This window comes from Nannobrachium achirus (assembly GCF_963921795.1).
Source record: "Nannobrachium achirus genome assembly, chromosome: 7".
Lineage (NCBI taxonomy): Eukaryota > Metazoa > Chordata > Actinopteri > Myctophiformes > Myctophidae > Nannobrachium > Nannobrachium achirus.
This window is the reverse complement of record NC_137816.1, coordinates 62807407-62833992: the sequence shown is the minus strand read 5'-3', so window position 1 is coordinate 62833992 and position 26586 is coordinate 62807407. Positions and strand designations below refer to the sequence as shown.

At 45.3% G+C, this 26586-nt stretch overlaps 1 protein-coding gene across 1 annotated transcript in view; it reads right to left on the bottom strand.

Moving 5' to 3' along the window:
- Window positions 1-241: 241 nt before the first annotated feature.
- The window catches only part of pamr1a (peptidase domain containing associated with muscle regeneration 1a), a gene marked incomplete at both ends in the record, with an annotated part of 26769 nt that continues 424 nt past the window's right edge, over window positions 242-26586 (bottom strand). Inside the window, 10 exons of the mRNA XM_080730385.1 lie at window positions 242-784; window positions 1500-1858; window positions 7258-7487; window positions 8940-9006; window positions 9709-9903; window positions 10415-10602; window positions 12030-12251; window positions 18891-19005; window positions 19541-19666; window positions 20493-20678. Coding sequence (XP_080586511.1) covers window positions 242-784; window positions 1500-1858; window positions 7258-7487; window positions 8940-9006; window positions 9709-9903; window positions 10415-10602; window positions 12030-12251; window positions 18891-19005; window positions 19541-19666; window positions 20493-20678 — 2231 coding nt within the window. The remainder of the gene's footprint in view (window positions 785-1499; window positions 1859-7257; window positions 7488-8939; window positions 9007-9708; window positions 9904-10414; window positions 10603-12029; window positions 12252-18890; window positions 19006-19540; window positions 19667-20492; window positions 20679-26586) is intronic.

Here is a 26586-nt window from a genome sequence, read left to right as displayed (position 1 = left end):
TATGACACATAACCTAAATATACAAAGAAAATTACTTACATATTGTACAACTTTATACTTGAAAAAGAACATTGATAGTGGAAATAGCCGATCTACAAGCGTGTGAGCTTGTAGACAATATGAACATTTTTCAACATGTAAACGATTATGACGAAATAATTGCGATTATGTCAAATAATTGCGATTAGACGGTTATGTAATAATTGTGACAGCCCTAACCCTACAGCGACCATAACTACATCTATTTCATGTTTTTCTCGATCCAGTCTCTGAAGTTACGTATCCGCGTCTGCCCGGTGTAAATGAGCTCGTGGCAGTTCTTCTGGTTGTGGAAGAGGCTCTCTAGACCGAACAGTTCCCACACGATGTCAGAGACTCTTTGCTCCTCCGTCAGACCCGGAAGTGACGGGACGACGGGAGAAGCGGCGTACGGTATGACGGTGATGCCGGGCATGGCGTTGAGACAAGGGACGCCGGAGGCGGAAGATTTGCTGATGAGACACAGCACGTTGTCGGTGAGCATGGACACGTCCGTTCCCATGAGAGCGAACTCCCGCTTGCACTGAAGAAAGTCGGCCACCTCTACCACTTTGGTGTAGTCGCCGCGGCCTGCCGTCCACCGCGTGGTGTACGCCTCCATGGCCATCACCTCCCCGCCTTGCATTCTGGGTAAACAGACCGGGGACACCCGGCGGCTGATCCGGACCTTGTCTTGTAGCCTGAGCATGGCGAGGTCAGAGTCCAGGACGGACTTGAACTCCGGATGCACGAAAATGCTTGAAACCTGAAGTAGCAAAAGTAAATAAATAAGAGAAACAGGTTTGAGTTAGGTCTGGTTAATAAACATATATGATACTTAGAACCATTATCCAACTTGTAATAAAAAAAAAGCTTATACAAAAGAAAGTAAACAACACATTTCTCCCACTTCCTTACACAACCAGTGATGTGATGTGACATATCGTACTGGGGCGGCATTGGCTCAGGTGGTAGAGTGGCCGCCTGGAAACCCAAACGTTCCCAGTTCCCCAATGAGCAGGTCTCCAGGCCTTGCATGGTTTCCTCTGCCATCGGTGTATGAATGTGCGTGCGAATGGGTGAATGTAATGCACAATTTCTGTAAAGCTCCTTGGATAAAGGCGCCATATCAATGCACCATTTACCAATCACCAGGGACGTGCAGAGAATGTTAGAGAGGCAGGGCTGACATTTCGAAAAGGGCCTTTTGGTGAAAATACTGTATCGAAAATAGCAGACCTCCAAGCTCACAAAGCGTCGAGGTCGGCTATGTTCGGTGCGTGATACCACACTGAACTAAGCATAATCAATTTCTTTCACCATAGCAAAAACTGAATTCATGGTCTGGAGAGGGCACTTTTTACAGACGGATAAAAAGGGTAGGGGCTCAGGCCCCCTTTGATGTCTATGTGTGCACGTGCCTTCCAATCACCATTTCCAAAAAACAATTAAAGAAGAGTTTCTTCCAATGCTTATAGTACCCTCAAGCGTTGAAGGCCTTTGGCCTGCTCCTCAGAGGCGTTGGCGTGCAGCATTCCCAGCACCACTCTCACATGGTCCGGGTGCAGCGGGCGCTGCCGCTGGGTGTCCAGCGTCACCACGCAGTGCGCCGCCACCAGCACGCTGCGCTGGGTGACCAGAGCGCCACTGCACACCAGCCGCCACGCCGCTGCCTCCTCCCCCGCCTCGTCCCCTGGCAACCCCTGCTGGCCGCCTGGTGCATTACCAACGCCGCCACCACCACCAGCAGCATCAGGTGATCGGATATAGATGGCCGCGTGCCAAGGCCAGCGCATCCCAGAGGGATTCTGGGAGTCGAAAGAGGTAACTTTGCCACACACTGGGGGAGGGGGGGTGGAGGGGGGGGGAGGGGGGGGGGGGTGTATAGTGTGGGGGTGGGGAAGTGATTATAGTCAAAAATAAAAGAGAGAGAGAGAAAAAAGAAACATTATGACAATAGAACATTGCATTTCATGATGAAATTAAGAAACATTACATGATGAAAGGAACTTGAATCTATTTAGAACTAGAAAAAGCATTCCGCACTTAAACTCTACAGCCACGGCAATGATTCCTATGCCGTGGCAATTATACCTAATCCGTGGCAACGCCGGACAGACCGACAATCGAGCCTATCCTCCCCCCCCCACCCCCACCCACACACACACACACACACACACACACACACACACACACACGCAGGCACGCACACGCACGCACCATGATCAGCTAGTGGACCAACGTGCTCATATAGTCAATTATGTATAAATAAATGAATGAAGTAGACTGGTGGTCGCTTGCTGACCTTCCGGATCTGCTGGTGGACCACCGGGCCCGCCGGGCGTCACCGGCAGCCGCCGCCGTCACCTTCCGGCCTCACCGGCAGCCGCCGTAGCCGCCGCCGCTAGCCGCCGTCACCGGGCCTCACCGGCAGCCGCCGCTAGCCGCCATCACCTGCCGGGCTTCACCGGCAGCCGCCGCTAGCCGCCGTCACCTGCCGGGCTTCACCGGCAGCCGCCGCTAGCCGCCGTCACCTGCCGGGCTTCACCGGCAGCCGCCGCTAGCCGCCGTCACCTGCCGGCTTGCACCGGCAGCCGCCGCTAGCCGCCGTCACCTGCCGTGCCTACTGTGTGTGTGTCCCTCCCTCCACCTCGCCTCTCCACTTCTATCTATCCATTTTACGCACAGCTGTTTTGCGCTGCACGCATCTATCCCGAAACACACACACACACACACACACACACACACACACACACACACACACACACACACACACACACACACACACACACACACACACACACACACAGCCCGGGAACGACCCACGGAGCGAGCAACGAACACCCACCCGTCCGTCTCGCCGCCGCCAGAGATGGATCTGTCTGTCTGATCCCCCCCCCCCCCCCCCCCCCCCACCCCAGATTGTCCATAGTTTAATAGTCTGTTATTTGTATTTCTTTCGCCTGGCCTGGCCGTTTAATTATCCATTTCTACCTTAATTCTCATATCAGCCATATTCCATTTTACGCACATTTTACCGACCTCCTCACCCCGAATATAAATATAACCTTCATTTTTCTTTGCAGCTAAATTAACTAAAGGTTCTCCTAATCGAATTCATCATAGATATGTTTATTTTTCAACACATGTTCTTCATTATTATTATTTAGGCATATGGTTTCTCTGCGCTTGTCATGCGTAAATCTTTGGATTCATTCTGTGACCAGCATTCTGCTTATGTACTATGCGGATTTTATCGATAACAGGTTGGGTTATTCACCACCTCGGCGTCAGGTTTATTATTAACCAAAGCCATTCCGAACATAATGCCTTAATGACCCAGTTAACCTATAAGATATTAATAATAATACCAGTAAGACTCCCTGTCAGGTAGCAGCGTGATGTAATAGCTTGCAGTATGATGCCCTCATCATGAAAGACAGTATATGCAAAATCCCTGTAATGCTCCAAGAAAGAAAAAGGACATGCGTTTCTATAATACTGACCAGCAGCCAGCAAGCCAGCCATGAGTGTGTGTGTGTGTGTGTGTGTGTGTGTGTGTGTGTGTGTGTGTGTGTGTGTGTGTGTGTGTGTGTGTGTGTGTGTGTGTGTGTGTGTGTGTGTGTGTGTGTGTGTGTGTGCGCGCGCGCATGTCGTGCAGCCTATATGTTTTGGCCGACGATTTTGACCCCATCCCCCGCAGTGTTTTCCACAGTCAGTGAGAGAGTGTAAAATGAATCCAAACGTCCCCCCCTTACGGGTCCATTTGGTTTCGTTTTAAGCCTACCCGCACAAGAATTAAAATGTCCATAAGGGTCCATTATAGGTTGTCTACTCATTTACCTGGGGACCACCTGGAAGTTCCAGGCGATCGCCTGACCTTACCAAAACACTGACATAATGTCTGCTGGGTAGTTGGGACATGATGCTGCTCTGTTGCGACTGGATCTATCTATCTATCTATCTATCTATCTATCTATCTATCTAGCTATCTATCTCCACTAAATTCTCAATTAATTAAAGTCCTGCATTTTTAAGTGATGCTCTGCTCATTTAATATGTAAAATAAAAGAGGAAACTCTATTGTCATGTTGTGAATCTCTGCTCATTTATTCACATTTATATTATAATTTCAAAGCGTACAATGCTCGCATCTGTATTTCAGTTATTACATAACTTCCTTTATTTTTATTTTTATTTCTTTAGCGGCCCACGGCGCCTCCGCGGGTTTTTTATGTGTAATAAGACATGCAATAGCTTACTAGCTCTATAGGACCAGGTGATAGGCCTACAGTTAATAACATAAAGTGAATATGAAGTGTAGGCTATGTCTGACTATGCTATCACCATTGACAGCTCAGGTTGGACAGCTGCAAGGACTGAGTCCCAGCTGGGCGTTCAAACAAACAATTAGGTTACAAAAACCTATAATGGCCCAATTTTGACTTCAAAGGAGTGCATGACACTGCAGACAATTAAGTGGCCAATTTGGCCTCTCTTTCTCTCTCTCTCTTATGAGCATGCTGGTCCACTGCTGATCATGGTGCGTGCGCACGCGTGCCTGCCTGCGTGCGTGTGCATGTGCGTGTGTTCGCTCCTTCTGGGGAGAGAGAGAGAGAGAGAGAGAGAGAGAGAGAGAGAGAGAGAGAGAGAGAGAGAGAGAAAGTGAGAGTGAGAGTCGGTCCAATCATTGATTGGCCACTTGTCTGCGGATCCCGTCCTCTGAAGTTTGACGCCCAGCAAGGAGTCAGTCCAGCTGTCAATCAGGATATAGGCAATAGCCTAGGCACACTTCATGACTTTATATATTTATGTTATTAACTGTAGGCCTATCACCTGGTCCTATAGAGCTAGTAAGCTATTGCATGTCTTATTACACATAAAAAAACCCGCGGAGGCGCCGTGGGCCGCTAAAAAAAGAAAAAGAAAAAGAAAGGAAGTTATGTAATAACTGAAATACAGATAGATGCGAGCATTGTACGCTTTGAAATTATAATATAAATGTGAATAAATGAGCAGAGATTCACAACATGACAATAGAGTTTCCTCTTTTATTTTACATATTAAATGAGCAGAGCATCACTTAAAAATGCAGGACTTTAATTAATTGAGAATTTAGTGGAGATAGATAGCTAGATAGATAGATAGATAGATAGATAGATAGATAGATAGATAGATAGATCCAGTCGCAACAGAGCAGCATCATGTCCCAACTACCCAGCAGACATTATGTCAGTGTTTTGGTAAGGTCAGGCGATCGCCTGGAACTTCCAGGTGGTCCCCAGGTAAATGAGTAGACAACCTATAATGGACCCTTATGGACATTTTAATTCTTGTGCGGGTAGGCTTAAAACGAAACCAAATGGACCCGTAAGGGGGGACGTTTGGATTCATTTTACACTCTCTCACTGACTGTGGAAAACACTGCGGGGGATGGGGTCAAAATCGTCGGCCAAAACATACTATCAGGTAGCAGCTATTACATCACGCTGCTACCTGACAGGGAGTCTTACTGGTATTATTATTAATATCTTATAGGTTAACTGGGTCATTAAGGCATTATGTTCGGAAATGGCTTTGGTTAATAATAAACCTGACGCCGAGGTGGTGAATAACCCAACCTGTTATCGATAAAATCCGCATAGTACATAAGCAGAATGCTGGTCACAGAATGAATCCAAAGATTTACGCATGACAAGCGCAGAGAAACCATATGCCTAAATAATAATAATGAAGAACATGTGTTGAAAAATAAACATATCTATGATGAATTCGATTAAGGAGAACCTTTAGTTAATTTAGCTGCAAAGAAAAATGAAGGTTATATTTATATTCGGGGTGAGGAGGTCGGTAAAATGTGCGTAAAATGGAATATGGCTGATATGAGAATTAAGGTAGAAATGGATAATTAAACGGCCAGGCCAGGCGAAAGAAATACAAATAACAGACTATTAAACTATGGACAATCTGGGGGGGGGGGGATCAGACAGACAGATCCATCTCTGGCGGCGGCGAGACGGACGGTTGGGTGTTCGTTGCTCGCTCCGTGGGTCGTTCCCGGGCTGTGTGTGTGTGTGTGTGTGTGTGTGTGTGTGTGTGTGTGTGTGTGTGTGTGTGTGTGTGTGTGTGTGTGTGTTTCGGGATAGATGCGTGCAGCGCAAAACAGCTGTGCGTAAAATGGATAGATAGAAGTGGAGAGGCGAGGTGGAGGGAGGGACACACACACAGTAGGCACGGCAGGTGACGGCGGCTAGCGGCGGCTGCCGGTGCAAGCCCGGCAGGTGACGGCGGCTAGCGGCGGCTGCCGGTGAAGCCCGGCAGGTGACGGCGGCTAGCGGCGGCTGCCGGTGAAGCCCGGCAGGTGACGGCGGCTAGCGGCGGCTGCCGGTGAAGCCCGGCAGGTGACGGCGGCTAGCGGCGGCTGCCGGTGAGGCCCGGTGACGGCGGCTAGCGGCGGCGGCTACGGCGGCTGCCGGTGAGGCCGGCAGGTGACGGCGGCGGCTGCCGGTGACGCCCGGCGGGCCCGGTGGTCCACCAGCAGATCCGGAAGGTCAGCAAGCGACCACCAGTCTACTTCATTCATTTATTTATACATAATTGACTATATGAGCACGTTGGTCCACTAGCTGATCATGGTGCGTGCGTGTGCGTGCATGCGTGCCTGCGTGTGTGTGTGTGTGTGTGTGTGTGTGTGTGTGTGTGGGGGTGGGGGGGGGGGGGGGGGGGAGTGTGCGTGCGTGCGTGCCTGCGTGTGTGTGTGTGTGTGTGTGTGTGTGTGGGTGGGGGTGGTGGGGGGGGGAGGATAGGCTCGGCAACAGCGGCTGACGCAGCTCGATTGTCGGTCTGTCCGGCGTTGCCACGGATTATATAATTGCCACGGCATAGGAATCAATTGCCACGGCATAGGAATCATTGCCGCGGCTGTTGTCGGCAAGTCCGACGACGTCGCGGCAGGTGCCGCTGCCGGGAAGTGTATTCGCTCCTTCTGGATCTACAAGCTCACAACGTGTCACATTGCGACACGTGACACGTCGTGAGGTTGTAGATACGCTATTTTCACTATTTAAATCGCCCGTTTTTAGATCTTCTCCGATTTTTGTCAAACGTATCTAGAGTCTTAGCCAAAGACAGTCAGAGAGCCATGGTAATAATCCCCTTTGTCAACTACAAGGTGAAAGGCACAGACAGCAACAGTAAAACACCCACAACTGAATGGACCTGAGCCACTGCTGCCCCCACCTGGTGAACAGGACACATGGCGGCCGGTCCACTTGCCGGTCTTCAGACAGGTTCGTGTGGAGCTGCCGCTGTGCTGGTACAGCGGGGAGGAACAGCGGTACTCGAGGCTGGTGTGGAGGTGGTGGAAGCCGCGGGGGAGCGCCGGCAAACCTGTGTCGTCGCTTTTCGGCTGCCTGTCTGACGTCCACAGCTTGAAAGTGGAAGGCCACGCTGATGACACATCATCTGGGCTGTGTGGAGAAGAGACTGACTCAGTACTCTCTTATAGGTTACACACCCCTAGACACACACACGCACGCACGCACGCACGCACGCACGCACGCACGTACGCACGCACACACACACACACTATATATTTACATCACTTGTGGGGACATAACATAGACTTCCATTCATTTTTATGCAAGTCCTGTGGCCTAACCTCTATCCCTAAACCTAACCCTAACCCTAACCCTAAATCTAACCCTAACCCTAAACCTAACCGTTGGTCCTACTATTTTATTTTGTCCCCACACTGTCAGAGGTCCCGTCCCCTGCAGGTGACTGTGTGAACATGCGTTTAGTCCCCATAAGTATAGCTAGACAAACTCACACACACACACACACACACACACACACACACACACACACACACACACACACACACACACACACACACACACACACACACACACACACACACACACCATATCGTCATATGTTCAAAAGTGTTACTTTTCGGGATTCAAATCCAAAAGTAGCAGATCTACAAGCTCGAAACGTGGCACATGCTTTTGCTTGAGGCTGTTGTATGATCAGGCAGGGGGTTGTTAATTCGGTCAATAGGGACATATGGGACATATGGGTAACTCGATGTAAAATTGGCTATTTTGTCCAAAATGTTTAGTCAATTAAATGAAGTCCCTTACATATGTATGCAAATTACATCCTGCACATACTGTAATTTTTACATTCATTCAAACTCTGACTGAGGAGGGAGTCTGGGAGATGTGTGGGTTATTGCATCTGATGATCATTACTATGTCCTGATGTGAAAGAAAATGATGTTATGTAGGCTATGGAAAATAGAATGCTGATATGTCTAGTGCTATAAAAACATGTCACTTTCATAACAAAAAAGGTTGCCGACCCCTGTCTACAGCACTGGTTCTCAACCTGTGGGTCGGGACCCCCAGGGGGGTCCCCAAATTATTTGGGGGGGTCCCCAGATGATTAAGTTAATGTGTAACATTGTTTTCTCACTCAGCGGTAAACAAACTAACATAAGTGTATAGAGGGTATCTGCACATTTCTAAAGTGACAATTGAAGGACTTTTTAATGCCTCTAAAATGACTAATTAAACATTGGCCAAATTGTCAAATATGGAGGCAGAAATTGTGAAAATAGCCGATCTACATGCTCACAACGCCTCGCGTTGCGAGGCGTTGTGAGCATGAAGATCTGCTATTTTCACAATAGAACCATGTTATACAAAATGTAATGCCTCAACTCTTAGTGCTCGTCAGGGTGGGGGGGGGGGGCCGGGTCTCCAGTTAAAATATGATTATTTTGGGGGTTGCGGCCTGAAAAGATTGAGGACCACTGGTCTACAGCATAGCAATATCTTTAAAAAGAAATAAGAAACAAGAAATAGAAAAGCATGGAAAAAATCAAAAGTAGATCATATTGTATAGTGTCATACTTTGATCTTTGATGTGGCTTCAGAACCGTCTGAGTCACCAGCTGTGATACTTTGGGTTCTCTGCAAGCTGGGAGACACATACATCATCCACATCACTGTTACATCAGTAGTTTTTTAAACTTAGATACACAAGCTAGCTTTTAATAGCCAAAGTTTTTATTTTTTTCTCGATCCAGATCATAATTGTTACATGTATCAGTACCAAACATTTGTGCTAAGGAACCCCAAATCTATGTATAAACATTATCGATATTATACAATACACACACGCGCGCACACGCACGCGTGCACGTGCGTGTGTGTTTTTACCTCTCAATCCGGGACTACCTTTCGGGGTAGTTGGCACCTGTTTATGGGCATAAACAAGTGACATCACGGTGATGTCAGATGCTCAGAGCAGGGATCTCCATATGGGCATAAAAGGGATTCTGTTAGGGATCTCCATATATGGGCATAAAAAGGATTGTATCCCAGATGATGCCCTGTTAGGAGAACCACACTAACAGATATATGGCCAAGACAGATGGGGCGAGGTCGCTTTTCACCCTTAGGCGTCTTACTGGTTATATGTAGGCCAACTTGAACATGTTGAATAAGTCAGGATTTAGATGGTGCTTTTAGAACCGGCCCCAGGTTCAAATGTTAACAAGGCTTTTCTCTTCACGAGGCTACAGCCCACCAATGAGAAGAACCAGCTTTATTTTCTAAACCTTTGGAGTATAGTTCCTTCCCAGCCAAGTGTTTATTTTTGAAAGACGGCAGCCCATACCTCTGACACACTGGGGTGGTCTGCTACTCCATGAGCCGTTGGACAGGCAGGTCATGGTGGGCTCTCCACTCAGAATGTAGGAGCCTTTACAGGAGAACTCCATCTTGTTGCTGCCACCACCAGATCTGGCTGAGACACGTTTATGATGGCCGTGAGGGATTCTGGGTGGCGGAGCACAGTGTCCTCTGCTTACTGCTGGAGAGGAGAGGAGAAGAGAGCAGAGCAGAGCAGAGCAGAGCAGAGAAGAGAAGAGATAATGCAGCCGTGGCCTGCATGTGACTGCAGAGGTGAAGTGGTCCTAAATATGATGATATGATTTTGCATCATATGATGCATCAGATGATGCGATATCATGCTACAAAGCATCATATGATGCTTTGTAGCATGCTGAAATACTACAATATCTAAAAACACAGATTGAACACACAAAATAACTCTTGTGTTGATCGTGTCCCAAACAACAATAAAATAAGATCTGGTTGTCCCAGAGGTGAAGTCGTCCTTTGAGGCTGAAATTCACGTTATGTTATGATTCATGACGACGCCTAAATGAACTGTCTTTAACTTGAATAAAATAGACAAAACACGGTTACAGTGGAACAGTGATTTCTTGGGAAGCAGCATGTCGGGCAGGTACCGTAAACGTTTTCCTCGAACTTAGCCTCGGAAATAAGTTTGTTTGGATAGTTGCCATGACTAGACATACCTTTAACACATTTGGGTTGGGTTCCAGTCCAGGTGGCGTTATTGAGCAGACATGTCCTCTGCTCAGAACCAACCAGGGTGAAGGTGGGGTGACACACATAGCTGACGGAGAGGAGCCGGTGGCCCGGACCGTACGCAGGCAGGACATCCCCATGCTCCGGCTTCTCTGGAGGCCTGCACTCTGCATTCCTGGTAGCTGGAAGCAGTGGGGCAAAACTATATATATATATATATATATATATATATATATATATATATATATATATATATATCGGGCAGAAAACTCTTATCTCCATTTGAACTTTTTGAGTTTCTTCGTAGATGAATGCCCTATTTCAGGGGTCTTCAATGTTTTCAGGCAAAGGAACCCTTAGTTGAGAGAGAGATGAAACATGACACGAAATGCGGCACAAAGTGACACATTTTGAGCTTGTAGATCGGCTAGTTTTACTGTTTTTGATTTTGAATCCTGAAAGGTACAGTAACAGTTTTAGTCCCAAAAGCTCCTTCCTAGAAATGTCATGGAGTGGAGTCAAATTTAAAATGAAACACAGTGAAGATCATGCGCTTGCAAAATACAAAAATACTAAAAAAAAAAGTATAATAATTAAATACAGTACTCAAGTAAATGTACTCAGTTCTGTGTCCACCACTGATTCTAGGTTTAGGACAAAAGAGCATTTTTGCTTGGAAAGCCTCGCAATTTGCCAGGAGACCACAACAAACTGTAATCCCATTTAACACGGATCACAGTGTTCTGCAGAGGTCACAGCGAGGAGCGGGAGGGGGTTAAGAGTGTGAACAGAAAGAATAATATGAAGGAAAGTGATGGAGAATAATAATGATGCCAGGTAAATAACTGGGTTTAGGAGTCCTCAAACTAGGGCTGCAAAATAGAGCCCATGATCCTTCGTCAGACATGCCCCCTTCCTAAACAAACCCATTGTAACTTTAACCATAGGCCGCTGTTTTTCAATTACCTTTTTCATATTTTTTTTTCAATTTCCCCAAAAAAAAAAAAAAAAAGTAATAATAAAAAATAAAAAAAGACCCCCCATTTTAGAATGCCAATATCAGTCAACAGAACCAGGAACATGATTGTGTTGTCATTGAATCTAACATGGTTAAAATAGAGTTTGAAGTTAGTTTTTAGCTTACAGCAACATTATGTTTTTTATAGGGCTGGGATGCGATTAAACATTTTAATCTAATTAATTACAGGCTCTGTGATTAATTAATCACAATTAATCGCATTTTAATCGCACGTTGATATTTGACCTGAGAAGCATTTTTTTTTTCAAGTAAAACACATTTTGTTGTACGAGTGAATCAACAAGTGAGTTTTTTAAATCAAAATTTCACATCCACTGGGCCAAGCAAAGCGCTCTGATCGGCTACCTCTCCCTTCGCGTTTGTTGTCTCTTCTTGGTTGGTGCATCGCTATGATCGGTATGCCCGAAACTGAAGGTTCTGTGGTGCAAAAACTAAGTGTGATTAATATGTGTTATTTTTTTTAATCGCGTTAATTTTCTGTAATTAATTCATCGCAATTAATCGGTTAAAGTCCCAGCCTTAGTTATTTTTTTGGAAGGCACTGGTTTAATAACCGGGTATACCTGCCTGAACTCTGCTGATAGGTGAGAACAAAGCCGTCCAGGTTGGTGTAGCCGTCCGAGACGAAGAGGATGTGGAGGTTGTTCCCCGTGGTCCTGACTGGAGGAGGAAGCTCTGGTCCACAGAAGCGACCCAGGACCGGCGAGCTCACGCTGTCCCCGTCACGCAGCTCTATGTAGTCGTAGCCGCAGTGGTGGTCAGACTCCAAGCTGAGACTGGAAAACCTGCCGTGGGAATCAAACAGAATCAGTTCCAGTGGTGGAAGAGGTACTCACACATTTTTCTTAAAGGAGTAGTTCACCCCCAACATGACTTTTTTTCTATTGATTAGTCACACCATGGAGACTTGAGTTCAATACTATTTTTAGTTTTTTGTCGCATTCCTAAGACAAAAATGTGATAACAATAATTTTACCCCCATTTGTTCCGGATGGGGACCCAAATCGATTCGGGTCCCCATCCGGAATCAATGGGGGTAAATTTACTCGAATAAACTTTTTGTCTTAGGAATGTGTAATGAGCTTGAGTTACTGAGTACTCTTCCACCTTTTAAAGTACTCCTCACGCCGCCCGGAACCCTTCCCAGGTCCTAAGCCCAAGAAGTTACCGGATCTTTTTAAAACACTAACACTACACTACACCTTTAAGTTCACAAACAATTTCTCATTTGTGTAAACCCATTAAGTGTATTAAGTTCACAAACAGTTTCCCATTTGTGTAAACCTATGTAGGTGTACTAAGTTCACAAATAGTTTCCCATTTGTGTAAACCTATGTAAGTTCACAAACAGGTTTAATAACCTTCCTTGTTTGTGTAAACCTACTATTACACATATACATATACATATTTACATATTTACATTACATATACTTATTTAACACTAACATAAATACACTTCTCTGAATGAAAGCTGAGCTATCAATGAGACCCTCTTTAACTGGTGAATATTATTACTTTCTACAGCGACTATTTATTTTAGAGACCAGGCGACACACCTTAACTGTAGAAATGTAGACCATAGGTCTGAATGGAGAATGCAAACCACAAAGACATGTAAAGTGTGAGTCTGAACTTGTAGCTTCTCTCGCCAAGGGCTCGGGAGAGACGCAGCTCAACTTATTAGCACAAACCGTCCAGAGTGAACATCAGTTCATCCGGTTAGGGGTTTTGGAGATTTGTGCTTTATCTGTCAAGCTCGCCCACCAGCTCAGCACGCGCTGAGTTGGCTTCTGATAGGGTGAAAAGACTTTTAACCTAATACTCTTGTTGAATCTTACCAAAAGTCTCAATCAGTCCCACAGCCAGGAGATGGTTTCGAGTGCCTGAAGGTGTTCAAAACCTTCCTCCCATGAGTGCAGCCTTCCCCGTAGGGAAGGAGAGAAAGTCAAACCTTTAAAAAGTTGTTAACTCTTGAAAATGAATTCAGACAGACACCAAGCAAAAGTGAATAAAAAAGCTTTAGTGGAATAAAAACAGTTACAAAATATAAAACCACCAATACAGTAATTGGCAATGAAATAATGAAGAAGTACGATATAAGTACTTGACTAAAAACAGAGAATCTAACAGAGTCAAAGTCTCTCTAAGTACAGGAACAAGTGGTGCAGAAATTGCACTAAGTACAAACAGGTCCATCCCCGACCCCTAACGGGCCGGGGATAGCTGCAACAACTCAACTAAAAAACAACAGAACAACTCAGACTAGAACAACTAACAGGAGACACGAAGCAGCCTCCTTTATACAGTAGTCCGTTGCAGTCACAGTGACGTGATTTACACACAGAACATATTTTAGCACACACACGTTGTCACGCGTCTGTGCACGTACATGCCCTCTCATGCACATCTTTGCAAAATCAGACAGTCAAGGTCAGGCTAGACTCCCCCATCCATGCCAGGTTGGGGAGTCGTCCGTTCTCACATCAGAAGCTTCTGGGAAACACCTCTCTCCCAGGATGTCATATCTCATGTTGACGTGATAAGAGATAACAGCACGGCCCGAACGTTAGGGAGGGACGGGCACCTGTCTCACTCACGCTCAGTCCAAGGTTGGTTTCCCAGACAGAGAAAAGATAACAGCTCGTTAGCGTGGCCAGCTGCATTTGATGAGTCATCTCCAGTCCAAGGCCATCTTGGAGCTGGATGCCTCTCTCTCTCTCTATTCAGTAGATACAGTGGTTTCAAAGGACAGGGTGCCATATACTTGGGGTCACAGGCGGGACCCCTAACACCCCCTCTGGCAGCCTGGATCCTCTCGTCCGCAGCCACCACAGAGTCAGGTGGGTCCTGTTCTTGAGCCTTGCGCGCGGCTTTCGCTGCCGCTCTCAGGGCTATCCTTGCCTCCTTCTCCTCCTGTGGGAGGGCGGCCCATTCTCCTGCAGGCAGGAATGTTGGAGCCTTCTTCGGGGGAGCCCCTTTGGTGGCTCCCCGCTCTCCGTTTTTTGAACCCTTGGCCTCAGTTGTCTCAGCCTTGGGCTGGGTCTCCTTTCTTGAGGCCTTCTTGCCTTGCGGCTTGAATAGCTTGGGTGCCACATTCTTGGGGTCCCGAGCAGGAGCCCCAGGGCCCCTAAGACCCCCTCTGGCACCCTGGTTCCCCTCCCGTGCTTTCGCCTCAATGGCAGCTGCGACAGCATCAGATGGGTATATTGCAGGATCTCGGTAGGCATCCCGGATTCCTGTTTTTCCATATTCCATACGAGGTCCCAACATGGCTTCCAGGCAACCAAAGCGATTCTGCCCTGATCCCTGAGTTTCAATGGTGGCCCACACTTGGCCCGCCTGGTAACGCAGAGAACTCACCATCACCCTGTAGATGGTTACACATGCAGGCACGATAGAGCGCCAGTTGTCTCCTATCAGGCGGGAATAGTTCACCAATCTCTTGATGGAGTGGCCTTTCAGTAACACGTAGTCTTCCCAAGTAGGTGTCAGGAACGGCTCTCTGTTGGACAGGTGTCCTCGTCTGATGCCCGCGATCTGCTCCCAAACTTGAGGAACCTTCAGGGCATCGTCGTGGATTTTATTGCCTTTGATGCCATATAGCTGCATCCTGGGCATCTCGGAGTCTTCATCGTCAGTGAGGTCCCCCAGAAGTGAGGGAAACACCACCTTCCAGACGGCACCCACAATGGGCACAGAAGGCTCCGCTGGTCGATCCATTGAAGCCGGGGTGGAGACACCACTCCGATCTTCCTCTGGGAGATATCCAGAGATCTGGTTCTCCGGGTGTTTGCTATTATGCAAATCAATAATGTGCTCATCTGGACAGGCTGGGCAGCCGCTGACACAGCCTGGACAGCCTGTATCTCCAGAGTTATTAGCAAGAAGATTGTCATCATCCATGTCGTCCAGGCAAATGGAGATGATCTGCTCTTGTCCTTCGCTGGCCATGTCTAGGTCGTCGTCAGGTTCCAATTCTCCACAAAGAATAGGAAGGTTTGAGAAGTGTCCCATATGATGGTCAGCAGACGTTTGTGACGAGAGCTTGCCTGAGGAGCTCCTTATATACAGAGCCTCAGGCCATAGCTCCTCCCTAGGGAGGGGGTGCCCCTCCCTCCGGGTTCCTCCTCTCTCTTCCCACGGGAAATATATCTCCCGTTGAGAGATAAGAGATAAGAGCTCATTAGTGCCGGCCAGCTGTGTTGAGGTGTCACCCTAGTTCAAGGCCACCTTGTCTAGCTGGATGCATGAACACAGAGCAGCTTTGTCAGCAGTGTGCAAAAGCATGTATTTCTCTCTATGCAGTACAAACAGTGCATATGGATTAAAAGGACAGGGGGCCATATTCTTGGGGTCACAGTCAGGACCCCTAACACCCCCTCTGGCATTTGCATTCGGCCAGGGCAATGCCCAACCATGAGCAAGAACATCTGACCACAGCTTCAGCGGCCATAACAGGATAGGCTGCCAGGACGATGCACAGTCCATATAGGACGTAGCACCGCGGGCAAACCAATGCTCAACATCCCCTGGGCCCCTCCTTGGGCCCAAAGGTAAAGGCCTCGCCACCAGGGCGAATGAGAGGCTTGCATGAAGCCTTCCCTGGCCAACTTCACCACACCATAGGATACGCCTAACCAGGCGCTGGCACTCTTTCCAACTCCACTGTCCCCAGTTGGAGGGGACCGTCCTGGCGCTACACAGATCAACACTTCATGTCTGGCCCACTCCAAGGCAAAGGGCATCTCCTTACGAGAACCAACAGTTACCTGCCCCATGCCTGGCGTAACCTCTCCATTCCTAACTAGGGGTTTACAACCCGAAGCTTCGGCCATTTCTCAGTGCTCACCTGGTCTTGCGAACTTGGTCAATATGTACTATTACCGAGTTCTCCAACCTAAGCTGAGCCGATGTGGGCTCGCCCCGCCGACCGCTCCCGAGGGAGCGTTGTCTGCGGCGGTGGGATTGGCGGAGTCCATGCCCAAATAACTTAGGTTGGTCGCAAAGGTTGTTATAATATTATTAGATGTTCTCAACTGCTATTTTACCTAGTTCCTGATGGAGATGTTTTTACCGATTTACTGGCCGTCGGCTGTACGGACCGACCTCCACTTCACTCTGTTCAAAATCTCCGACGCTGTGGGGAGTTTTGTGGATAAAAGCACTTAAGCCTTGATAATATTAACTATCCTTTACTTCTGTAGTAAATAACCATACTCCAAGGGTCTCTCGGCTATTCTTTATGTGGCAGTGGACACGAATTTAATTAATCAATTACTAATCAATAATCAATAATCAATCAATATCCACCCAGGGACGCCATGTAATGAGCTTGAGTTACTGAGTACTCTTCCACCTTTTAAAGTACTCCTCACGCCGCCCGGAACCCTTCCCAGGTCCTAAGCCCAAGAAGTTACCGGATCTTTTTAAAATGAAACACTGTCACTAACACTACACTACACCTTTAAGTTCACAAACAATTTCTCATTTGTGTAAACCCATTAAGTGTATTAAGTTCACAAACAGTTTCCCATTTGTGTAAACCTATGTAGGTGTACTAAGTTCACAAATAGTTTCCCATTTGTGTAAACCTATGTAGGTGTACTAAGTTCACAAATAGTTTCCCATTTGTGTAAACCTATGTAAGTTCACAAACAGGTTTAATAACCTTCCTTGTTTGTGTAAACCTACTATTACACATATACATATACTTATTTAACACTAACATAAATACACTTCTCTGAATGAAAGCTGAGCTATCAATGAGACCCTCTTTAACTGGTGAATATTATTACTTTCTACAGCGACTATTTATTTTAGAGACCAAGATATGCACCTTACTTTAGAAATGTAGACCTTAGGTCTGAATGGAGAATGCAAAACCACAAAGACAGTGTAAAGTGTGAGTCTGAACTTGTAGCTTCTCTCGCCAAGGGCTCGGGAGAGACGCAGCTCAACTTATTAGCACAAACCGTCCAGAGTGAACATCAGTTCATCCGGTTAGGGGTTTTGGAGATTTGTGCTTTATCTGTCAAGCTCGCCCACCAGCTCAGCACGCGCTGAGTTGGCTTCTGATAGGGTGAAAAGACTTTTAACCTAATACTCTTGTTGAATCTTACCAAAAGTCTCAATCAGTCCCACAGCCAGGAGATGGTTTCGAGTGCCTGAAGGTGTTCAAAACCTTCCTCCCATGAGTGCAGCCTTCCCCGTAGGGAAGGAGAGAAAGTCAAACCTTTAAAAAGTTGTTAACTCTTGAAAATGAATTCAGACAGACACCAAGCAAAAGTGAATAAAAAAGCTTTAGTGGAATAAAAACAGTTACAAAATATAAAACCACCAATACAGTAATTGGCAATGAAATAATGAAGAAGTACGATATAAGTACTTGACTAAAAACAGAGAATCTAACAGAGTCAAAGTCTCTCTAAGTACAGGAACAAGTGGTGCAGAAATTGCACTAAGTACAAACAGGTCCATCCCCGACCCCTAACGGGCCGGGGATAGCTGCAACAACTCAACTAAAAAACAACAGAACAACTCAGACTAGAACAACTAACAGGAGACACGAAGCAGCCTCCTTTATACAGTAGTCCGTTGCAGTCACAGTGACGTGATTTACACACAGAACATATTTTAGCACACACACGTTGTCACGCGTCTGTGCACGTACATGCCCTCTCATGCACATCTTTGCAAAATCAGACAGTCAAGGTCAGGCTAGACTCCCCCATCCATGCCAGGTTGGGGAGTCGTCCGTTCTCACATCAGAAGCTTCTGGGAAACACCTCTCTCCCAGGATGTCATATCTCATGTTGACGTGATAAGAGATAACAGCACGGCCCGAACGTTAGGGAGGGACGGGCACCTGTCTCACTCACGCTCAGTCCAAGGTTGGTTTCCCAGACAGAGAAAAGATAACAGCTCGTTAGCGTGGCCAGCTGCATTTGATGAGTCATCTCCAGTCCAAGGCCATCTTGGAGCTGGATGCCTCTCTCTCTCTCTATTCAGTAGATACAGTGGTTTCAAAGGACAGGGTGCCATATACTTGGGGTCACAGGCGGGACCCCTAACAGAATGCAACAAAAACCCAAAAATATTATTGAACTCAAGTCTCCATGGTGTGACTAATCAATAGAAAAAAAGTCATTTTGGGGGTGAACTACTCCTTTAAGTAAAGGTATCAATACTGCAATGTAGAAGTCCTCTGTTAGAAACTCTATTCCACAATGAAAAAAAACAAACATTGATTTATTGTCTGAGCTTTCGGTACAAGACATTCTTCAGAATAATGTTCTTAACTGTTCAGAGAAACAACACACATCTTGTACCAAAAGCTCAACCACTGACTCCATGGTGCCTGCACTACGGGGCTGAATGTGGTGAGTGTCTACTTTGAAGAGTAGATGTTTGAGAGAAGTTCCCACCTCAGCTCAATGTTGTGGCCAGGGTTTACTTTCACTCTCCACTCACACCGGGCGTTGGTCGGGTAGCTCTCCAACGCTATGGTTCCATATGCCCGCTGAAGGACTCCTCCACATGCTGATCACAAGATAAATACAAACATTTACATTTACAGTTTGTATTTAAATGCAATGGGAGATTTATTACATGTATAACTATTATTGATTGGCTTCAAGATAGGATCATTGAACCATCATAAATCATTAACAGAGAGTATTGTTCTTTTTTTTCCCTCGAATAGGCCTATAGAGCTCTAACTTTTTATCTGAAACTTTTAGTTTTAAACCAAAAATAAATAAATAAATAAATAGAGTATCACCAAAAGGGGGACTGCCCATAAGTCCAAAGGTTCATTAGTCCGAAGGTTCATTAGTCCGAATTTAGTTAGGGTTACTGAGGTTAAGTTTAGGGTTAGGGTTAGAGTTAGGCATAGTATTCTTAACAAATTCGGACTAATGAACCTTCGGACTAATGAACCTTCGGACTAATGAACCTTCGGACTAATGAACCTTCGGACCAATGCCATGGCACCACTAAAAGTACAGCACCTTAAAGAAAAAAAGGGGAAAAAAAGAAGCCAAATTCACCAAACTTTAGAAACATGCCACTGTACTTTTGCAGTCTCCTCCGCTCCAGCCCTGGCGACACTCCTTACAGAACGTCCCTCTGACAAAGAAGTCATCGTTGGACTTCCATGTTCCATTGTTACAACTCTTACAGTTTTCAAACAGACTGCAGCCTGCAGCGAGAAACAACAGTGGACAGAGTGGCAATAAATTCATCCTCGGTCGCACGCCATTGTCGCTTGCTGAAAGGAACAGAGCTTCAAGCAAATAACATCAGTTATCGTTGGCAAGCAACTACCATGGTGTTTGTTGACTTTGTGCTTTAGTAATGGATGAGACTATCATAATGTTTTACAAATTGACAATTATATAATTAACTACATAAACCCCAGGGTCCCTATATCCTGGGGCGAAACAATGTGGTGAAACTAGCCAAACAACAAGCTTTTGATCGCTGGCTTGTACATTGTCTGTTTTCAGCGAAGAGATTTGTTGTAGAGGGGGGAAAAAAAGGAGTGGATTAAGTTTAGAGCCCTGCAGGGGGGAACCTGGTCAAGTGTCTGTTTGAATAGTTAAAACTCACACACTGCCAGAGTACTTACAGTTTACAGTTTACAGTTTAGACATTTAGGAGACGCTTTTAAACAAGATAACATGTCAGAACATCAACAACAATATAACAAATGCATATGAGTATCAATCTAAAAAACAATAAATCAGTAAAGAAAAGAAGGATTCTAAAAACCTACAAAACAAATGCTAACTAGCTTCCTGTAAGGTCATTGAGTGTTTCAGTAGTGCTATGGGTTTAGGTAGAGTCAGAAAAGGTGAGTCTTCAGTTCACGGCGAAAGCTAGCGAGTGAGTCCGTTGTTCTAAGTGCGACAGGGATTTTATTCCACAGCTTGGGGGCCAGGAGGGCAAACTGTCTCGGACGAGTGGATTTTTGTCCTGTGGCTTTTAGCGAGGGTTCTGTAATTAAATCAAAGTGTATGTGATACCTGGGTGTATGATGCACGGGTCGCACTGGTCCAGAACGTTGCGGCAGCACGGCACGGTGTAGCCCACCTGGACCCTCGGCTGGGCGGGGCACCTGCATTGGATCAGCTGGTACTCGCAGCATGGCCGACACATGACGCTCCACTCCGAGCTAGGGCAGCCGTCCCCCTGGCCCCCCGCTCCAGACTCTATACAGAGAGGAACATTTACTATTAAATTTAGACAAGACGGTTCTCAAACTTTTTCAGGCCGTGACCGCCCAAATAATCATATTTTAACTGGGGACCCCCCCCCCCCCCCCCCCCCCACCCTGACAAGCTCTAAGAGTTGAGGCATTACATTTTGTATAACACGGTTCTATTGTGAAAATAGCAGATCTACATGCTCACCCACTGCCAACATGTAGAACGGCTATTTTCACAATTTCTGCCTCTAATATTATACAATTTGGCCAATGTTTAATTTGTCATTTTAGAGGTATTAAAAAGTCCTTAAATTGTCACTGGGTAATGTGCAGATAACCTCTATACACTTAAACTTTATGTTGGTTTGTTTACTGTTGAGTGAGAAAACAATATTGCACATTAAGTTAATCATCTGGGGACCCTCCCATCAACATCACTTGAGTTAAAGTTGAACTGAAGTTTAACAGAAGTGATTTAACTGAAGTGATATAAGTTTAACTGTTAAACCACATACTGTAGGCCCGCTAAGCTTAGTAACATAGATCTGCGTTGCAATGTGCTTGAGTTCTCTTTCCATCTACACCACCTCTCTTCACCAAAAATAGCAGATCTACCTGTACAAGCTCACAACACGCAATGTTGTGACGCGTTTTTGAGCTTGTCGATCTGCTACGTTCCACCCAGAAGAGGGATGCAGGGGTTTAGACGCCAAGTATAAAAGTTATTTTCAATCTGTTTTATAAATGGAAACAGATATCCTCTCAAGTTTTCCTGGTGACATAAACTGTGTATCTTAAGGGGGAAAGATTTCCATAAATGTAAGGTACTGTAAAATAACAATATAATTCAGGTGTGCGGTGGATGAACACGTTATTTACAGGGGTGCCCAGAGCCAAAACGTGTTTGAGAACCACTGCTATAGAGGAACAAATTCACAAAATCGATTACATTTCTGTGTAATTGATGCAAAGCCAAATAATGTTTCCGTTTGTTCTGATATGTAAGACTTGTAGACTTGCAGCATAAATCTTTGTCATATGCAAAGCTGCTCTTCACTAATGCACTAATTATATTATGACATCATTTCTGTCTACTACTGTGTCTCAGAGGAGGGCTGTGGACAGGTGGAGGTTTGGACATTTATTTGATTTATTTGTTTTAATTTATTCTTTTTCATTATTGACGCAAGAACAGTGACTTCTGTTACAGCACGATAGCTCTCCAGGAAAATAAGGCCTGCTGTTTCTATTAGCTTGGAATCCCCATCGATGATGTCACTGGTAGGCATGGGTCATTGAACGGACCTCTCGTACAGGGTATATGGTTCCTCCCTCTTATAATGAGCATAACAATTAGGATTATATGAGGATTATAGGACCAGTTATATGAAGAACAAGTTGAAACCGCTATTTTCCCCATCAAACAATATAATACCGATAGGCAGACAGACAGCTGTTCAAGCTGGTGAGCTACTGGCTGTTTGTCTCTCTCTCTCTCTCTCTCTCTCTCTCTCTCTCTCTCTCTCTCTCTCTCTCTCTCTCTCTCTCTCTCTCTCAGTGTTGTGTTACCTAGCATGTTCTCCTCCCCCCTCTCCCCCACAGCACTGAGCATTTGGCTGATTAAAAGCATTTCACACACCTTAAAACTAAACGTTTAGGAACGAGTCAAGCAATTTACTGGCTGGCCCACAGACAGTGTTGTAGGATTTACGGTGTTCTAAAAACTCAGGCCAGTTGAGGTGATGGATTTACTTTTCCAGCAGCACAGTGAAAAACATTAGTTCTCTATGAGAGGTATACAAACACGAACACACGCGGTGCCACGCACGCGCACAAACACACACACACACACACACACACACACACACACACACACACACACACACACACACACACACACACACACACACACACACACACACACACACACACACACACACATGGACACACATGGACACACACACACACATGGACACAAACACAGGGTAAATAGAATGTTTTTCTATGTAGATGTGATCTAATAAATAAAGCATGTGATGTAGTGGACCTGTGGGGTTAGGGATCCCAGCAGCTCCCCAGAAAAGTGTTTTACAGATTAAATCCTTGCCTCGCGGAAAATAAATAATGTGTGATTTATTCAGTATTGCGGTTTGTAGTTTTCTCCTACTGAACCAAAATGTGCACAAACCATCTGGTTGTTAGTCCATAGGTTGAGATGATTAAGAACTCTTTGGATTTAAAACATTAGTTTAGAACAGTGGTTCTCAAACATAGCAGATATACAAGCTCAGTAGTTCACAGCATGTCACTTCTGCACTGCTTGTACTTATATTATGCTTTTTTTTTTATCTTAAAAGTTTTAACACAAATCTTTTGGGGCTTCCTGGCACAAAATATTTTCAGAAGGGGTCCTTCAATTAGGGGGTCCATGGCACAAAAAGGTTTGAGAAATACTGATTTAGAAGGCATCTCAATAAAATAATGGAGATTTACAAGCAAGTCAGACTAATGGGACTATCGAAATATGCCGACAAAGAGAATGTAAATCACCTCATAAAGATACAGTTTCACAGTGCAATGCCTTAAAGAGGTAGTCCAGCCCCCAGAATTCCCCGATTTCCAAAGCAACTCACACGGTGTAATCCGGTTGCAGGGAGACTACTAATGTCCAGCGAATGCTTTAAATCAGTGGTTCTCAAAGTGGGGTCCGGGGAGTACCAGGGGGTCCATATTGGTCCATATTTTATACTTCGGCTATATAAAAATAGCAGATACAAGCTCAGCACATTATTGTTTTCTTTTTTCTTTTTCTTTTTTCTTTATTTGCATAGAATTTAACTAATTATATAAAGCTAAAGGAGGAAAAGAAAGACACATCATCAATATTCTTTAGATCAGTGGTTCTCAAACCTTTTAATTTCAAGGTACCTCATACTGTAACTCTGAGAGTGTACAGAGCGGGTTCTATACTGTATGTACGCTCTCAGAGTTACAGTACAGACCTGTAAGGGTCCTTTTAGAACCCCCTCAAGGACCCCTGAACTGAAGGTCCCTGGTGCCCACTTTGAGATGAACCTCTGCCTTCGATGAAGTGCAATCAAAAAGCTTTACTTACCGAGTGGCCAGGCTAGTTACGCGAAGGTAGACCATCAGGAGAAGGAAGGATGGTACCGGTAGTTCACCCCTAAAATTCTATTGATTACTCACGCCATGGAGACTTGAGTTCAAGTGCATTTGGGTCCCCATCCGGAATCAATGGGGGTATATTTTATTGTAATAAAAAAAAAATGGGGGTTGAACTACTCCTTTAAAGCATTATTCTTACATAAATCTTTTGGGGGTCCTTGACAGGAAATGGTTTGAGAACCATTGCTTTAAATATAGTATTGCTCTTGTTAAGCTTGGTCTCCTTCCTACTGCTTCAATTCATCAAATATTGAAATACTGAATGAGGATGGAATGTACTGTATTGTTTTTGGGACATCCACATTTCCAGACAGGCAGATCAGACGGATACCTATTTGGTGTTCTAATATCAGCCTGCAGAAAGGTTTTGACAAGGCTCCCTGAGCCCCCCGCCATAAATGAATGGATAGATTTGGTAAATGCAATCTATGTTATGGAACAGATCACCTTCTCTCTTCGCTTACAGAAGGAGACATCTAACATATAATTAGAGAGAGAGGTCAGTCAGTCAGTCAGTAGGTCACAAAATGCATTATACTGCAGTGACCAATACAGCCCAGTAGAGGGCGGAATCATTCCACAACAAAAAGAAAAGAAAGGAGAGGATAAAAACAAACTTGCAGTTTCTCTCTCTCTCTCTCTCTCTCTCTCTCTCTCTCTCTCTCTCTCTCTCTCTCTCTCTCTCTCTGCATGGGTCACGCATGCAACGGGTGATGTGTGTCTCATCTTCCAACGGGTATAGAAACCTTATGTGGAGCAAATACATCCTCATACTTCTATTCACCTAATTTAGCTGTTAAATTATTTGTATCCATCATAAATATACACTCCTCCATGGGCTGCTCCTTACATTATGATGCTCCCACATATTCTCACGCACGCACCATGCAGTTACAGTTACTTTCCCCATAACCCACACTCTGCACATATTTTGCAGCACATATATTCGAACGGGTAAGGTCTAGTTTATTAAGTTTTGGGCTAATTGGATTAGATTTGTAATACGCCTGCGACCAGAGTTCGTAGCGGCAAGGATTGAGTGATCCTTGCCGCTTAATCCTTACTCTTAAAACCTTACTCTCACATGACTTATATAAATTAATGCTCACAGCTAAATGTGCTCTATCATGTCTTCAGGTATATTACTTTGTACTTAATCTCGAATGTACACTTTTGTTAACTCCCCCAAATGTATATTTAATTTCATTTACTTTATGTTGTTGTTGTGTTTGTGTACACTCTCCCTAAATAAAGGATATATCCACGAGTTTCCAACGCCCCATAGTGCATTGCCCAGACGCTGTACCGAGCTTCCGGCGCCGCAGCCGAGTGTGATCTACAAGCTCACAACAGGCTGCATCTGCGACGCGACGTGAGCTTGTATGTCTGCTGTTAAACCGGAAGTGTGGTGCAAACAGGTCCAAATAATCTCCAGTAAACTCCCGCGGAAACAGGTGGATATAAAAAAAAAAAAAGAATACCGAATGAGGAATGCAAGGCTTTATGGGCCGAGTCATTGATACGTGGGGGGAAACAAAAAGTAATTTGGGGGGTGGACTACATCTTTAAACAGAAACGCTGTATCTCCATATTTCAACATCTTTGCTAATTAACACATTAAACGCCCACGTGGTGCCCACGCGCCAATCTCTTTGATGTTTATGTGTGCCCACGACGCGTTCGGCGCGTTGTACAGTAAACTATACTGTACTGTAGCTACTGCACTTGGCTACCGCGGTGATGAAACAAACTCCATTTCCCAACATGCAGCGCGAAATTACGTCACCCGGACGTGCTGTCTGTCTCGTTGACTTCCTGTTTAGCGGCTGCACAAAAATGCTGTTTTCTCCGGATTCTCTTCCTTTTTTCTTTTTTTTCTCAAAACGGCAGCCTCTTCTACCGGCCGTAACACAAACACTGTGGCTTAGAATTGATAAAAAACGGTCCTGACTGAAAGAAAAGATTTTCGCGAAATAAACAGGACATACTTGGATTACATTTACTCGGATTACTTTTCTCAACAGTACTTCGAAGGTAGGTAAAATGGCGGGTTGCCATGGGCACCAGCAAATTAAACGTCGAATAATTCTGGGCACCCGATGTGTTAATGCCCTACTTCATCATACAAGAGTCAGAGTGTTGCATCAAAGTATGGAATAGCAGATGCACTTTGCTATTTTCACAATAAAAAGGGAACGGTTTTGACAAGGTTTCTCCTGACAGTGACAGAGGCGATACTGCATGCACATCCACTCCAAGCTTTCAACACTGAGCTTTGAAGATTGTCTGTTCTCGGTGTGTTATACCGCACTCAGACAGGTATAATCAACGGCATGAAACTCTACACAGGGAGGGCAATTCTTTCCACATAAAATGCTTTGTTCAAGTTCTGGGGAGCTTGGACAAGGCAATTCTCTTGAATGCTACCTTCAGATACAATAATGGAGAGGGGGTTATTTTGCTGCAGACAGGTAAACGGGCAGGGGCTCAAGCTTCCTCTGATGTCTCTGTGTGCACGTGCCTGTCAACTCGCACCCAGGTGCTGGACAAACATCAATGCAACAACAGGAAGAGCATAAAGTTCTCAACACTGTTTTTTCTCCCTTTAACAACTCCACTTGTTGACGCAACCAATAAACAAGGGAGCTGAGAAAACAGCGTTGCAAGCTTGTAGATCTACAAGTTTGTAGATCAGCTATTATCTGCAGATAATTGGTACGAGGGAA